Source organism: Taudactylus pleione, unplaced genomic scaffold (assembly GCF_031769625.1).
Source record: "Taudactylus pleione unplaced genomic scaffold, aTauple2 ptg000672l, whole genome shotgun sequence".
NCBI classification, from domain to species: Eukaryota; Metazoa; Chordata; class Amphibia; order Anura; family Myobatrachidae; genus Taudactylus; species Taudactylus pleione.
The window spans coordinates 244,680-262,862 of record NW_028285074.1 but is presented as its reverse complement, the minus strand read 5'-3'; the positions used below and the strand labels follow the sequence as shown (position 1 = coordinate 262,862).

At 42.2% G+C, this 18,183-nt stretch overlaps 1 protein-coding gene across 4 annotated transcripts in view; it reads right to left on the bottom strand.

Annotated features, from left to right (window-relative positions):
- LOC148478169 (circularly permutated Ras protein 1-like) overlaps positions 1-18,183 on the bottom strand; it is a 152,439-nt gene that overhangs the window by 91,256 nt on the left and 43,000 nt on the right. For 2 of the 4 annotated variants that reach the window (XM_088455841.1, XM_088455840.1), the window contains 4 exons: positions 13,522-13,599; positions 11,574-11,645; positions 8,848-8,919; positions 7,471-7,581 (listed from right to left, as the gene is read on the bottom strand). In XM_088455841.1, the coding sequence (XP_088311967.1) occupies positions 7,471-7,581; positions 8,848-8,919; positions 11,574-11,645; positions 13,522-13,599 (333 nt within the window). The remainder of the gene's footprint in view (positions 1-7,470; positions 7,582-8,847; positions 8,920-11,573; positions 11,646-13,521; positions 13,600-18,183) is intronic. The other 2 variants (XM_088455843.1, XM_088455842.1) reach the window with 2 other exon arrangements.

Below are 18,183 nucleotides of genomic sequence, written 5' to 3'. Positions count from 1 at the left end.
AAGAGTATAATGTACAGGGTAGTGGAGGTGCTCACTAGAGTAAATAGACTAAGTTGAAAAAAGAAGAAGGAAAGAAACTCTGTTTGGTGAGCACTCAATGGAATATGAATATATTAAAACATAACTTTTATTAGTTCACACTAATATATCTACGACAAAAAACGAGAATTGACATACAACATAGAACATATAAGTACCTAAATTCACAAAAGGTTGGTGGGGGGTCTATAGATATAGACGAATATCCTATCTTAAAGAAGACCCCTAGGTCAATGATAAATGCAAAGGGTAATCAAATAGAAAACATTTTCATATATGTCAAATAATTACATTGAACAAACGGCGAACATATGAAGCAACATAATATACATAATACTTCAATAGTATAAATAAAATCACACCAGTATGTGTAATATATTACCTAAAGAGATAAAGTAACAGGACGGTCAGGATCAAGATACATCCACCTGTGATTCTACTTCCCCTCACTTAGCAGAGGCTATCAATGAGGGGTGAGGGATCATCTGGTGGCAATGTAACCCCTGGAAACAACAGCGTAACCGTAACGTTACTCACTATTTCGCTTCTGCTGTCAAGGGTCTTACATAATGCATAGGACCCTTAATGAGAGAGTTACTTTGAATGAGATAGTCATCAGTTAATAGAGTGGATAGTTAGAAGAGTGAGTGACTAATCATGAACAAATATTCTTAAAATAAAGTTTTAATTGTTGTACCAAGAATGACATGAGTTCTTGTCCTGTATTCATTAGTACCATCTGTTCTAAATAGTTTGTGGGGTAATAAATTAATCTATATAGAATTCTTACTGATAATCTCTACAAATAGGAAATAAATACCAGAGAAAATACTGACATGAGATATATAGTAAGTTGATCGTTCATAGTGCACCTGGATAGTAATAATAACACAAAAAATATATCTAGTCATATGTGGATGTCAATTTGTGTAGTATTCCCACATTAAATGTTACTATAAATCAGCATTGAAAGCCTTCCAATTGAAGACTAGATTTAGTAACAGCGTTGGACCATCATAGGAACCAATTTAATAGCAATATCAGATGACATGCAAAATCATGAAAAAAATGCTTAAAAGTAGAGCAATTTCCCAATGATTGTATGCCCTAACACACAATAACTGACTGAATAGTGTGTCCAATGCACTATATTTATATCACATCACTACTAGCAGTAAATGTCAGCGAGATAATTATTCCAGTGTACATGTGTACAAATTAACAATGTGACACAGATCCCATCCATAAGAAGTAGTAGAGAAATGTGTAGAGTAATATCCCAATCCTCATTGTGTCACCCTCAGAGCTATGCATAGGAAATAATAACAGCTGGTATATCTGTAGTCCAAATGATTAACAGTATTTACTCCACCTGTGATGTATATTAACATCCCCCATATCTAAACGGAGCGATCGCCGCACAGCGACTCACCATGTCCGGATACACGGGGAGCCAGCAAACCAGGGGGAGCAACAGCAAACATTGGGCAAAGTATACTAATGGTGCATACACACGATCAGATTTTTTCTTCAGATATGGACGATAACGATTTAAAAATCGTTCAGTCGTTCATATCTGAAGGAAAATCGTTCATATCTGACATGCCTGAACGATGGACGATCAACGATGCGCGTTCCCGTTTGTCAGATAACGATATCTGACATCTGATGGGTTTGCAGTCAGACTTGGACGATTCCATTCATTTTAATGCAGTCAAAAATCGTTCAATCGTTCAAATCGTTCAAATCGTTCAATCGTTCAAATCGTTCAATAGTTCAAATCGTTCAAATCGTTCAAAACTTTCAAAACTTTGGTCAAATCGTCCAAATCGTCCAAATCGTTTAATCGTTCAGTCGTTCATCTGACAAATCTGACAAGTCTGACAAATCTGACCGTGTGTACGCTCCATTACTGGTGGATGAGGTGTCCTGCTTGGCGCCAGCGCGGACACCCTCCCGCCTACCGCCGACGCGCGTTTCGCCTGAGGCTTGTTCACGGAGGAAGCAGCATGGTAGTCTCAGGTAAGTAAGCATATTTAAGCTCTCTACTGGCCAATCGCGTTCCTGGGCCTCGTGATTGACGAGGCATCAAGCCAATCAGCTAATGGCCAATAGTACCATCATATTATTTGATTGTCAGAATAGCTGACCAATGGATGAAAAGCCTTCGTTTATGCTGTGTTAGAGGGGTGAGCATAAATGGTAAATCTCCAAAACAGCAACCAGTGAATTGAGAATATACCTTTCTTATTTATAAAATAAAACTAACCTATAGTATATTAATGTCAAGGTTATTGTTAATCATTCACTAATAAGTAAACATATCTATAGAGGATATTAGTATGTAATACAATACAGCCTGTATTTTCACTAGTGCATACTAATAATACAAAAGGCATATTCAAAAGGTAAAAAGTGGAAGATGCCGTGTTAGAAAGTATTATAAATAATTAAATATTAAAAAATTCAGATTATTAAGTATATTGTATATATGAACATGGTAAAGTATAAAAATATATAAATATATAATAAAAGGTGACAATTATAATATATGTCAGTAACTGATCATAGGATAAAGTTGACCTGATGTTAATAGTGTGGTGAAAAGTATGCTGTTATAATGAATAGTGTAAAAAGTGAATATCGAAAATTATAAGATGAAGAAAGGTGAAAGAAAGTGCAGATATTACAAACACAAAGACATGCATATACACGTGTACACATATATGTGCATGCATAATTATCACATGCACATACACGTGCACACGTATTATGAACTAACTGAAAAGAAATAACACACTAAGGTGAATGAGTCGCTAGTAAGTGCCGTGCTATAAATGTATATCATAAATATTAAGTGATGTGTGAGTATGTACTAAGTATAAGTAGTTGATATTCTGGATATCTATGAAAGGTACCTAATATACCCAAAAAAGTGATACTAATTGATGTTAGTGAGAAAAAAATAATAAAAAATAAATAAAAGTGATAGGACCAAATTGCTTGATAAGTCACTGTATATTTTACCATATATATATGGGGACTGAACATATCTTCCGAAGCCACAAAAAATCTACAAAAAAGGACTGTAACTATTATACTCATTCAAGCCCCTTGGAGTTAGAGTATCCAGATTAAAGATCCATTCAGTTTCTTTTTTAAGTAGGGCTAAGCTCAAATCCCCTCCTCTAATGCCCATTTTAACTCTTTCTAGGCAGATTACTCGTAATTCATCCGGGATACAATTGTGTGTGAGTAAGTAATGTCTGGACACTGAGGTTAGTTTTTTCATTCTGGCAACGTCTGACCTTGCGTTTTTGATGTTGTTAATATGCTCTAAGACCCTCACCTTAAGAGCTCTTGTGGTCATACCCACATATTTGAATCCACAGGTGCAGATTAAACAATAGATAACCCCTGACGTATTGCAATTAAAGAACTCACGTATTAAGATATTTTTGCCATACTTATCCTGTAAAGGATAAGTAATACCCATGTATTTGCAGGCCTTGCATGCTCTACTTTTAAGCATTTTTTTCATGATTTTGCATGTCATCTGATATTGCTATTAAATTGGTTCCTATGATGGTCCTGTTACTAAATCTAGTCTTCAATTGGAAGGCTTTCAATGCTGATTTATAGTAACACTTAATGTGGGAATACTACACAAATTGACATCCACATATGACTAGATATATTTTTTGTGTTATTATTACTATCCAGGTGCACTATGAACGATCAACTTACTATATATCTCATGTCAGTATTTTCTCTGGTATTTATTTCCTATTTGTAGAGATTATCAGTAAGAATTCTATATAGATTAATTTATTACCCCACAAACTATTTAGAACAGATGGTACTAATGAATACAGGACAAGAACTCATGTCATTCTTGGTACAACAATTAAAACTTTATTTTAAGAATATTTGTTCATGATTAGTCACTCACTCTTCTAACTATCCACTCTATTAACTGATGACTATCTTATTCAAAGTAACTCTCTCATTAAGGGTCCTATGCATTATGTAAGACCCTTGACAGCAGAAGCGAAATAGTGAGTAACGTTACGGTTACGCTGTTGTTTCCAGGGGTTACATTGCCACCAGATGATCCCTCACCCCTCATTGATAGCCTCTGCTAAGTGAGGGGAAGTAGAATCACAGGTGGATGTATCTTGATCCTGACCGTCCTGTTACTTTATCTCTTTAGGTAATATATTACACATACTGGTGTGATTTTATTTATACTATTGAAGTATTATGTATATTATGTTGCTTCATATGTTCGCCGTTTGTTCAATGTAATTATTTGACATATATGAAAATGTTTTCTATTTGATTACCCTTTGCATTTATCATTGACCTAGGGGTCTTCTTTAAGATAGGATGTTCGTCTATATCTATAGACCCCCCACCAACCTTTTGTGAATTTAGGTACTTATATGTTCTATGTTGTATGTCAATTCTCGTTTTTTGTCGTAGATATATTAGTGTGAACTAATAAAAGTTATGTTTTAATATATTCATATTCCATTGAGTGCTCACCAAACAGAGTTTCTTTCCTTCTTCTTTTTTCATCTATAGCACATGTGCAGGTCTCCGGGAAAATGGCCGTGATGACCATTTTCCCTTTACTGCGCATGCGCAAACGAAGGGAAAATGGGCGCGGTGGCTATTTTCCAGACGTTTTTACAGCGCAGAGACCGGCGCCGATGTGGGACTCCGCAGAGGTAAGTATAATATGGGTGCAGGGTGTGCGGTGCGGGGCCCCCCTGGACCCTGGGGCCCGTGTGCGCCGCACACCCTGTACCCATTATAAATACGCCCCTGGACAGCCATTTAAAAGGCAAAGCCAGGTTGATTTTGCCTTTTAAATGACTGCTGCTCTAAAACATTGAGCAGTCTCGCAATGGAGTCTCCGATGCCTGCAGTCTATTACATATACCCCTAAATCAGTGGCGTAACTAAGGGGGTCGAGCAGGGCGTGTGCCCAGGGCGCCGTAGGACCAGCGGCGCGCGGGGGGGAGGGGCGCCGCCGGCCACGGTCCGGCCCGCCCTAGTTAGGCAGTGTAGCGCCGACCGCAGTGAGTGCGGTCAGCACTACACATTTACACAGGACCGGCGCTAGGCTTCCCAGCACCGGTCCTGTGCTGCACAGCCGAGCCCCTTCCCTCCCCCTGAGCGCTTGCCCAATAGCGCCAGGATGAGGGTGGCAGGCGGGCGGGCTCAGGCTGTGCTAACACACACTTCGCCGCCGAGCGGCAGCGATGTGTGTGTTAATCAGCAGCCAATGAGAGTCAGACAGACTCTCATTGGTTGCTGCAGCGCCCACTGCAAGAGCCGGCTCCCTTCCGGCTCCTGCAGTGGGTAATGGGAGATACGTCATGACGTCTATCCCATAATGCAGAGCGCGCGCGCCCGGGAGGGCGGACGTTGCTGCGGCGGGAGCCAGAGACGTAGCAAGAGCCGGAGCGTGGATGCAGGTAAGTTTTATTTTTATTTTATTTTTTTGCTATGTATTTGGGGGGGCACCTTTACTGGGGGCAATAATCGGGGGGACTACTACTGGGGGCAACCTCTACTGGGGGCATTAATTGGGGGGATTGCTACTGGGGACAACCTCTACTGGGGGCAATAATCGGGGGGACTACTACTGGGGACAACTTTTACTGGGGGCAATTATCGGGGGGACTACTACTGAGGGCAACCTCTATTGGGGGCAATTATCGTGGGGACTACTACTGGGGGCAACCTTTACTGGGGGCAATAATCGGGGGGACTACTACTGGGGGCAATTATTGGGGGGACTACTACTGGGGGCAACCTCTACTGGGGGCAATAATCGGGGGGACTACTAGTGGGGGCAACCTCTACTGGGGGCAATTATCAGGGGGACTACTACTGGGGGCAACCTCTACTGGGGGCAATTATCGGGAGGACTACTACTGGGGGAAACCTCTACTGGGGGCAATTATCGGGGGGACTACTACTGGGGGCAATTATCGGGGGGACTACTACTGGGGGCAACCTCTACTGGGGGCAATTATCGGGGGGACTACTACTGGGGCCAACCTCTACTGGGGGCATTTATCTGGGGGACTACTACTGGGGGCAACCTTTACTGGGGGCAATTATCGGGGGGACTACTACTGGGGGCAATTATTGGGGGGACTACTACTGGGGGCAATTATCGGGGGGACTACTACTACGGGGCAACCTCTACTGGGGGCAATTATTGGGGGGACTACTACTGGGGGCACTATATAAGGAGCACTGTATAAGGGGGGTCTACTACTGGGGGCACTGTATAAAGGGCTTACTACTGGAGACACAAGGGACACTGCACTGGGGGCACTAAATAGGGAGGACCACTACAAGGGGCACTGGATAGTGGGGACCACTACAGGGGGGCTGCATAAAGGGGATTACTACTGGGGGCAATGAATAAGGGGCACAACTGGGGGCCTGTATAATGGGGACAACTACTGGGGGCACTGTATAAGGGGAACTAATGGGGAGCTGCACAAGGGGGACCACTACTGGGGGTACTGTACAAGGGGCACTACTGGGGGCCTGCATAAGAGCCACCACTACTGGGGGCACTGTACAAGGGGCACTACTGTGGGCCTGCATAAGAGGGACCACTACTGGGGGCACTGCATCGGGCGGACTGTATAAGGAGCATTACAGGGGTTAAGGTGCATATGGAAAGGAATGTTAAGAGTGACAAGAAAGGGGTATATGTGTCCTGTCAACACGCCCCATTGTTAAGTGACCCCGCCCCTTGTGACCATGCCCATTTTTGGCGTGCGCATACAGGGGGGGGGGCGACGACTCCATTTTAACATTTGCCCTGGGCTCCAAATACCCTAGTTACGCCACTGCCCTAAATGCTTATATGATCTATATTAGTAGAAGTAGCACTAGGCTCATATGAGTAGGTACGATATTATTATTATAATTTATTTATATATACTTATTTTATTATAGTAATTTGTATTGAAAATTTCCCATGAGTAGGTGCGCTATTTCTACATAAATGACGTTCCTGATGCATACAACTCTACACCAGGCAATCAATACTTTTCGATAATAGTCCAACTAATAGCCTTCCAGATTTGTATAGGTTTCACTCCCTCTCAGGTTACTTTTCATAGCGTATCATCGATTTATTTTAGCTTGTATTCACTTAATGTTTTGCTGCAGCATTAACGTGTTTTTCTAACTACTTTGATATTGCATTAGCTACCGAAACCTGAGGCTTGCTCAGTTTGACAGTTTACCAGGAATGAGGGCTGCTTTTGAAAATGTCAGACCACAGCCCCAGATGCATGACAGAGTTCAGCATTACACGAGAAGAGAAGTGCTGAATGGTCAATAAAACTAAAATCGTACCACTGTCAAGAACACTAGATGGAATCACTGTACCTGGCGCCTGGCTTACAGCAGGATTCACCCTACAATGAGGGACAGACTGTTCTAAGCCCGAGAGTTCTGCAGGTGGGAAATCCATGTATAAAGGATCATCTTGAAGTATTTCTGGAAAGGGAGGACTCAGTCTGAACACTCAACAAGTAAATACTGGTTCAGAAGCTTACTTAATAAATTCCTTGCCTTGATTTCTTTAACATACAAATGTGCGCACCTGGTGTCTATTTAAGGTGTCTGCTGTTAGCTCCTGCCTGGTTTATATTAGTATTTTTGAACAGAATAAACACATTTTGCAACCCTGCTGAGTACCAGCTAGACGCCGGCTCTATACAAGGATAAAAAGCCGGTTTATTCTGATTCCAGCAATAGGTCTATCAGAAAAAAAAATAGGCATAACCTGTCTGCAGAAGGGGGCAGCAATTTTGTGAAACGCGTCACCAAGTTTATGCAGGTTATCACATGCTGTACCAGACGATGAAGACACATTTGTATTAATGCCAACTCTTAGCAAATGTAATCATTATCGTAATTAAGGTTTTACACATCAAAAAGAAAATACCTCATCCTACTGACACAAGTAAATTGCAAATACCATGTACAGGATATAAACTGTTTATTTCCAATTTCCGCCCACCTTTGTCCTCTAAGCTTTATTACAGCGCATTCTCTTTTTAACAAGTATAATATCCAAAAGCATACACGGCTTAAGTACCAAATGTAAATATCACATCACAGACTGGGTAGGACATACAACAGGGGCATAGGTTTGTCAGCTCACTGAAGCTAGTGGGAGTCGTGGGTGGGAAACAATTCAGTACTCCGTGATCCTGTGCCTAATGTATGGGCAAAGGGAAGGAGAGAAGATAATGGAGCACTGGTGACATGTACAGATGTGACCTCTTGCAAAACATGCGCACGCATCTCGCCATGCGATTAGCCACGGCCGCGTGCGCCACGGTACGCCATGCCACGGGCTGCGTTTTCACCATGTAATCCTTCGGAGCTGCTGGTGTGAACACAGTGCACATACACGTTCGCGGGTGCCCGATTTGCACCATGCGTGGCACGATTTGCCGCACAAGTGGAAAAGATGCAAGAGGATATATCTGTAGTGTGTTAGGGAAGAACAAGAGGGAGGAGGGCCCTGCCATTAAGATCTCACATACTAAAGGGAAGGGATAAACAGTTGGATGATGAACTGGGAAAGATACATGGAGGAGGGTTGGGGGATAAAGTATTGACTTATATTAAATAAAATTGGTAAGTAGAGAGGAATATCAGGGACACATAGACCACGGAAAGAAGTAAAAAAAACAGGCAATAAAGTATTTGAAGTTTTAGACCTGATGCGGGCATCTGTAGTCTACTACTTACCACCAGGTTCTAAATTGAACTTGGGTAATCCTTCATAAGTGCCATCGTTATATACCGGTGTGGCAGTAGCACCTATATAAGTAGAAAGGTTTACATAAGTGACATGTACTGTCCCAAAATTCAACATCTTGTCTATGCTAACAAGAAAAAGCTTAGACTATAGATTTTGTAATTTAAAAATAATAGTGCAGAATGAAATACCAAAGGAATATCAGTGGTGAGGGGAACACTAGAAGGAATATCAGTGGTGAGGGGAACACTAGAAGGAATATCAGTGGTGAGGGGAACACTAGAAGGAATATCAGTGGTGAGGGGAACACTAGAAGGAATATCAGTGGTGAGGGGAACACTAGATGGAATATTAGTTGTGAGGGGAACACTGAGGGATATCTGTGGTGAAGTGAACACTAGAAGGAATATCAGTGGTGAGTGGACTACCAGATGGACTATCAGTTGCGAGTTGAGCAGAAGATTAAATATAAGTGGCAAGGAAAACATTATAGTAATACATGCACAGAACACTACCGGTATTTAGTTTTAATAGTGAGCAGAACACTAGGAAAATGTCAGTGGTGAGGAGAACACAAGATGGAACATCAGTGGTGAGGGGAACACTAGAAGGAATATCAGTGGTGAGGGGAACACTAGAAGGAATATCAGTGGTGAGGGGAACACTAGAAGGAATATCAGTGGTGAGGGGAACACTAGAAGGAATATCAGTGGTGAGGGGAACACTAGAAGGAATATCAGTGGTGAGGGGAACACTAGATGGAATATCAGTGGTGAGGGGAACACTAGAAGGAATATCAGTGGTGAGGGGAACACTAGAAGGAATATCAGTGGTGAGGGGAATACTAGAAAGAATATCAGTGGTGAGGGGAACACTAGATGGAATATCAGTGGTGAGGGGAACACTAGAAGGAATATCAGTGGTGAGGGGAACACTAGAAGGAATATCAGTGGTGAGGGGAACACTAGAAGGAATATCAGTGGTGAGGAGAACACTTGAAGGAATATCAGTGGTGAGGGGAACACAAGAAGGAATATCAGTGGTGAGGGGAACACTGGAGGAATATCAGTGGTGAGGGGAACACTAGAAGGAATATCAGTGGTGAGGGGAACACTAGATAGAATATTAGTGGTGAAGGGAACACTGAGGAATATCTGTGGTGAAGTGAACACTAGAAGGAATATCAGTGGTGAGTGGACTACCAGATGGACTATCAGTTGAGAGTTGAGCAGAAGATTAAATATAAGTGGCAAGGAAAACATTATAGTAATATATGCACAGAACACTACCAGTATTTAGTTTTAATAGTGAGCAGAACACTAGGAAAATGTCAGTGGTGAGGAGAACACAAGATGGAACATCAGTGGTGAGGAGAACACTAGATGGAATATCAGTGGTGAGGGGAACACTAGAAGGAATATCAGTGGTGAGGGGAACACTAGAAGGAATATCAGTGGAGAGGGGAACACTAGAAGGAATATCAGTGGTGAGGGGAACACTAGATGGAATATCAGTGGTGAGGGGAACACTAGATGGAATATCAGTGTTGAGGGGAACACTGGAGGAATATCAGTGGTGAGGGGAACACTGGAGGAATATCAGTGGTGAGGGGAACACTAGAAGGAATATCAGTGGTGAGGGGAACACTAGAAGCAATATCAGTGGTGAGGAGAACACTAGAAGGAATATCAGTGGTGAGGAGAACACTGAGGAATATCTGTGGTGAAGTGAACACTAGAAGGAATATCAGTGGTGAGTGGACTACCAGATGGACTATCAGTTGAGAGTTGAGCAGAAGATTAAATATAAGTGGCAAGGAAAACATTATAGTAATATATGCATAGAAAACTAGCGGTATTTAGTTTTAATAGTGAGCAGAACACTAGGAAAATGTCAGTGGTGAGGAGAACACAAGATGGGACATCAGTGGTGAGGGGAACACTAGAAGGAATATCAGTGGTGAGGGGAACACTAGATGGAATATCAGTGGTGAGGGGAACACTAGATGGAATATCAGTGGTGAGGGGAACAGTAGAAGGAATATCAGTGGTGAGGGGAACACTAGAAGGAATATCAGTGGTGAGGGGAATACTAGAAGGAATATCAGTGGTGAGGGGAACACTAGATGGAATATCAGTGGTGAGGGGAACACTAGAAGGAATATCAGTGGTGAGGGGAACACTAGAAGGAATATCAGTGGTGAGGGGAACACTAGAAGGAATATCAGTGGTGAGGAGAACACTAGATGGAATGTCAGTAGTGAGGGGAACACAAGAAGGAATATCGTTGGAGAGTGGATAACGTGATGGAATATCGGTGGTGAGTGGATCACAAAACAGAATATCAGTGTGGAGTGAACACAGCGTACATACACTTTTGCGGGTGCCCGATTTGCGCCATGCGTGGCACGATTTGCCGCACAAGTGGAAAAAATGCAAGAGGACATGTTTGTAGTGTGTTAAGGAAGAAAAAGAGGGAGGAGGGCCCTGCCATTAAGATCTCACATACTAAAGGGAAGGGAAGAACAGTTGGATGATGAACTGGGAATGATACATGGTGGAGGGTTGGGGGATAAAGTATTGAATTAGATTAAATAAAATTGGTAAGTAGAGAGGAATATCAGGGACAAATAGACCACAAAAAGAAGTAAAAAAAATAGACAATAAAGTATTTTAAGTTTTAGACCTGATGCGGGCATCTGTAGTCTTGTACTTACCACAAGGTTCTAAATTGAATTGGGGTAATTCTTCATAAGTACCATCGTTATATACCGGTGTGGCAGTAGCACCTATGTAAGTAGAAAGGTTTACATAAGTGACATGTACTGTCCCAAAATTCAACATCTTGTCTATGCTAACAAGAAAAAGCTTAGACTATAGATTTTGTCATTTAAAAATAATAGTGCAGAATGAAATACCAAAGGAATATCAGTGGTGAGGGGAACACTGGAGGAACATCAGTGGTGAGGGGAATACTAGAAGGAATATCAGTGGTGAGGGGAACACTGGAGGAATATCAGTGGTGAGGGGAACACTGAGGAATATCAGTGGTGAAGTGAACACTAGAAGGAATATCAGTGGTGAGTGGACTACCAGATGGACTATCAGTTGCGAGTTGAGCAGAAGATTAAATATAAGTGGCAACGAAAACATTATAGTAATATATGCATAGAATACTAGCGGTATTTAGTTTTAATAGTGAGCAGAACACTAGGCAAATGTCAGTGGTGAGGGGAACACTAGATGGAATATCAGTGGTGAGGGGAACACTAGAAGGAATATCAGTGGTGAGGGGAACACTAGATGGAATATCAGTGGTGAGGGGAACACTAGATGGAATATCAGTGGTGAGGGGAACACTAGCTGGAGTATCAGTGGTGAGGGGAACACTAGATGGAATATCAGTGGTGAGGGGAACACTAGATGGAATATCAGTGGTGAGGAGAGCACAAGATGGAATATTAGTGGTGAGGGGAAAAATAGAAGGAATATCAGTGGTGAGGGGAACACTAGAAAGAATATCAGTGGTGAGGGGAACACTAGATAGAATGTCAGTGGTGAGGGGAACACTAGAAGGAATATCGTTGGTGAGTGGATCACGTGATGGAATATCGGTGGTGAGTGGATCACAAAACAGAATATCAGTGTGGAGTGGAACACTGGAAGGAATAGCAGTGGTGAGGAGAACACTAGATGGAATATCAGTGGTGAGTGGAACACTAGTAGGAATATCAGTGGTGAGGGGAATACTAGATGGTATTTAGTTTTAATAGTCTGCAGAACACTAGGCAAATGTCAGTGGTGAGGGGAACACTAGATGGAATATCAGTGGTGAGGGGAACACTAGAAGGAATATCAGTGGTGAGGAGAACACTAGAAGGAATATCGTTGGAGAGTGGATCACGTGATGGAATATCAGTGGTGAGTGGATCACAAAACAGAATATGAGTGTGGAGTGGAACACTCACTGGAAGGAATATCAGTGGTGAGGAGAACACTAGATGGAATATCAGTGGTGAGTGGAACACTAGAAGGAATATCAGTGGTGAGGGAAACACTAGACGGAATATCAGTGGTGAGGGGAACACCAGCAGGAATATCAGTGGAGCAGGAACACTATAAGGAATATCGGTGGTGAGTGGATCACAGAACAGAATATTAGTGGGGAAAGGAACACTAGAATGTATATATATATGGTGAGCGGAACATTAAGTGCAATATCAGAGGTGAATAGATCACAAGATGGAATATCAATGATGAGGATATAAGTGCTGAGTGTATCACAAGCGGGAATATCAGTGGAGACGGGGACATTAGAAGGAATATCAGTGGTGAGTGGAACACTATAGTACTAACAGTAGTGAGAAGACTACTAGATGAAATATTAGTGGGGAGTAGTACACAAGCATACAGTATATCAGTACGGAGTGAACCATTAGATGAAATACCATGAATGACATATGGAATATCAGTGGTAAGCGTAACACCAGATGGTAAGTTAAACGCTAAATAGAAAATCAGTGGTGAGCAGAACACTAGATGAATCAGCAGTGAGTAGAGCAAAGTAACAGTGTCAAGTAGAACATTGGCGGGAGAAGTAAGAATAAAGTTGAGACCATTGGAACTGCTGCCACCTGTACATGACTAGAATGTTCTTCTACTTACTGAAAGGTTTTAAATTTGGTGCAGAAATATCTTCAGAGGTGACGTAGTCATATATAAGTTTGTTAGTTCTAGTTGAACCTGTATTCAAGTAGAACGTTATATTTAAGTATGATTATTTTTCCCAAATTGAACATCTTGTATATACTAAGCAAGAAAAATAATTAACAGATTAAAAGTATGGATTTTCTAATTTAACAAGAGTACATTTGAAGAAATATGATGAGCTGAACCTTAATTTGGATAACAATGGTGAAGTAGTAAGTATATTACAATAGATTGCATAGTGCCAATAAGTGTGTCAGGCTTGGGAACATCTGTATTCAAGTATAACATTACTTAGAATAGTAAGTCAAATAAAGTACACAGTATTTTCTCAAAATTACACACAATGTATATGCTAATGTGAAAAAAAGGAAAGAAAGAAAGGGGTTAGATGGAATATCAGTGGTAAGGGAAACCACAGATGTAACATCAATGGTGAGTCGAACACTATATGGAATATCCGTGGTGAGGGGAACACTATATGGAACATCAGTGGTGAGAGGTACAATAGAAGGAATATAAGTGGTGAGGGGAACACCAGATGGAATATCAGTGGTGAAGAGAACGCTAGATGGAATATCAGTGGTGAGGGAAACACTAGATGGAATATCAGTGGTGAGAGGTACACTAGATGGAATATCAGTGGTGAGGGGAACAGCAGATGAAATATCAGTGTTGAGGAGAACATTAGATGGAATATCATTGGTGAGGGGAACACCAGATGAAATATAAGTGGTAAGGGGACCATCAGATGGAATATCAGTGGTGAAGAGAACACTAGATGGAATATCAGTGGTGAGGGAAACACTAGATGGAATATCAGTGGTGAGAGGTACACTAGATGGAACATCAGTGGTGAGGGGAACACCAGATGAAATATCAGTGTTGAGGAGAACATTAGATGGAATATCATTGGTGAGGGGAACAACAGATGAAATATAAGTGGTAAGGGGAACACCAGATGGAATATCAGTGGTGAAGAGAACACTAGATGGAATATCAGTGGTGAGGGGAACACTAGAAGGAATATCAGTGGTGTGGGGAACACTGGAGGAATATCAGTGGTGAGGGGAACACTAGAAGGAATATCAGTGGTGAGTGGACTACCAGATGGACTATCAGTTGCGAGTTGAGCAGAAGATTAAATATAAGTGGCAAGGAAAACATTATAGTAATACATGCACAGAACACTACCGGTATTTAGTTTTAATAGTGAGCAGAACACTAGGAAAATGTCAGTGGTGAGGAGAACACAAGATGGAACATCAGTGGTGAGGAGAACACTAGATGGAATATCAGTGGTGAGGGGAACACTAGAAGGAATATCAGTGGTGAGGGGAACACTAGAAGGAACATCAGTGGTGAGGGGAACACTAGAAGGAATATCAGTGGTGAGGGGAACACTAGAAGGAATATCAGTGGTGAAGGGAACACTAGATGGAATATCAGTGGTGAGGGGAACACTAGAAGGAATATCAGTGGTGAGGGGAACACTAGAAGGAATATCAGTGGTGAGGGGAATACTAGAAGGAATAGCAGTGGTGAGGGGAACACTAGATGGAATATCAGTGGTGAGGGGAACACTAGAAGGAATATCAGTGGTGAGGGGAACACTAGAAGGAATATCAGTGGTGAGGGAAACACTAGAAGGAATATCAGTGGTGAGGGGAACACTAGAAGGAATATCAGTGGTGAGGGGAACACTAGAAAGAATATCAGTGGTGAGGAGAACACTAGAAGGAATATCAGTGGTGAGGGGAACACTAGAAGGAATATCAGTGGTGAGGGGAACACTGGAGGAATATCAGTGGTGAGGGGAACACTAGAAGGAATATCAGTGGTGAGGGGAACACTAGATGGAATATTAGTGGTGAGGGGAACACTGAGGAATATCTGTGGTGAAGTGAACACTAGAAGGAATATCAGTGGTGAGTGGAGTACCAGATGGACTATCAGTTGAGAGTTGAGCAGAAGATTAAATATAAGTGGCAAGGAAAACATTATAGTAATATATGCACAGAACACTACAGGTATTTAGTTTTAATAGTGAGCAGAACACTAGGAAAATGTCAGTGGTGAGGAGAACACAAGATGGAACATCAGTGGTGAGGAGAACACTAGATGGAATTTCAGTGGTGAGGGGAACACTAGAAGGAATATCAGTGGTGAGGGGAACACTAGAAGGAATATCAGTGGAGAGGGGAACACTAGAAGGAATATCAGTGGTGAGGGGAACACTAGATGGAATATCAGTGGTGAGGGGAACACTAGATGGAATATCAGTGGTGAGGGGAACACTGGAGGAATATCAGTGGTGAGGGGAACACTGGAGGAATATCAGTGGTGAGGGGAACACTAGAAGGAATATCAGTGGCAAGGGGAACACTAGAAGCAATATCAGTGGTGAGGAGAACACTAGAAGGAATATCAGTGGCGAGGGGAACACTAGAAGGAATATCAGTGGTGAGGGGAACACTGGAGGAATATCAGTGGTGAGGGGAACACTAGAAGGAATATCAGTGGTGAGGAGAACACTAGATGGAATATCAGTGGTGAGGGGAACACTAGATGGAATATTAGTGGTGAGGGGAACACTGAGGAATATCTGTGGTGAAGTGAACACTAGAAGGAATATCAGTGGTGAGTGGACTACCAGATGGACTATCAGTTGCGAGTTGAGCAGAAGATTAAATATAAGTGGCAACGAAAACATTATAGTAATATATGCATAGAACACTAGCGGTATTTAGTTTTAATAGTGAGCAGAACACTAGGCAAATGTCAGTGGTGAGGGGAACACTAGATGGAATATCAGTGGTGAGGGGAACACTAGAAGGAATATCAGTGGTGAGGGGAACACTAGATGGAATATCAGTGGTGAGGGGAACACTAGATGGAATATCAGTGGTGAGGGGAACACTAGCTGGAATATCAGTGGTGAGGGGAACACTAGATGGAATATCAGTGGTGAGGGGAACACTAGATGGAATATCAGTGGTGAGGAGAGCACAAGATGGAATATTAGTGGTGAGGGGAAAAATAGAAGGAATATCAGTGGTGAGGGGAACACTAGAAAGAATATCAGTGGTGAGGGGAACACTAGATAGAATATCAGTGGTGAGGGGAACACTAGAAGGAATATCGTTGGTGAGTGGATCACGTGATGGAATATCGGTGGTGAGTGGATCACAAAACAGAATATCAGTGTGGAGTGGAACACTGGAAGGAATAGCAGTGGTGAGGAGAACACTAGATGGAATATCAGTGGTGAGTGGAACACTAGTAGGAATATCAGTGGTGAGGGGAATACTAGATGGTATTTAGTTTTAATAGTGTGCAGAACATTAGGCAAATGTCAGTGGTGAGGGGAACACTAGATGGAATATCAGTGGTGAGGGGAACACTAGAAGGAATATCAGTGGTGAGGGGAACACTAGAAGGAATATCAGTGGTGAGGAGAACACTAGAAGGAATATCGTTGGAGAGTGGATCACGTGATGGAATATCAGTGGTGAGTGGATCACAAAACAGAATATGAGTGTGGAGTGGAACACTCACTGGAAGGAATATCAGTGGTGAGGAGAACACTAGATGGAATATCAGTGGTGAGTGGAACACTAGAAGGAATATCAGTGGTGAGGGAAACACTAGACGGAATATCAGTGGTGAGGGGAACACCAGCAGGAATATCAGTGGAGCAGGAACACTATAAGGAATATCGGTGGTGAGTGGATCACAGAACAGAATATTAGTGGGGAAAGGAACACTAGAATGTATATATATGGTGAGCGGAACATTAAGTGCAATATCAGTGGTGAATAGATCACAAGATGGAATATCAATGATGAGGATATAAGTGCTGAGTGTATCACAAGCAGGAATATCAGTGGAGAGGGGGACATTAGAAGGAATATCAGTGTTGAGGGGAACACTATATGGAACATCAGTGGTGAGAGGTACAATAGAAGGAATATAAGTGGTGAGGGGAACACCAGATGGAATATCAGTGGTGAAGAGAACGCTAGATGGAATATCAGTGGTGAGGGAAACACTAGATGGAATATCAGTGGTGAGAGGTACACTAGATGGAACATCAGTGGTGAGGGGAACAGCAGATGAAACATCAGTGGTGAGGGGAACACCAGATGAAATATCAGTGGTGAGGAGAACATTAGATGGAATATCATTGGTGAGGGGAACACCAGATGAAATATAAGTGGTAAGGGGAACACCAGATGGAATATCAGTGGTGAAGAGAACACTAGATGGAATATCAGTGGTGAGGGGAACACCAGATGGAATATAAGTGGCAAGGAGAACACTAGATGGAATATCAGTGGTGAAGAGAACACTAGATGGAATATCAGTGGTGAGGGGAACACTAGATGGAATACAAGTGGTGAGGGGAACACCAGATGGAATATCAGTGGTGAAGAGAACACTAGATGGAATATCAGTGGTGAGGGGAACACCAGATGGAATATAAGTGGGCAGGAGAACACTAGATGGAATATCAGTGGTGAGGGGAACACTAGATGGAATATCAGTGGTGAGGGGACACCAGATGGAATATCAGTGGTGAAGAGAACACTAGATGGAATATCAGTGGTGAGGGAAACA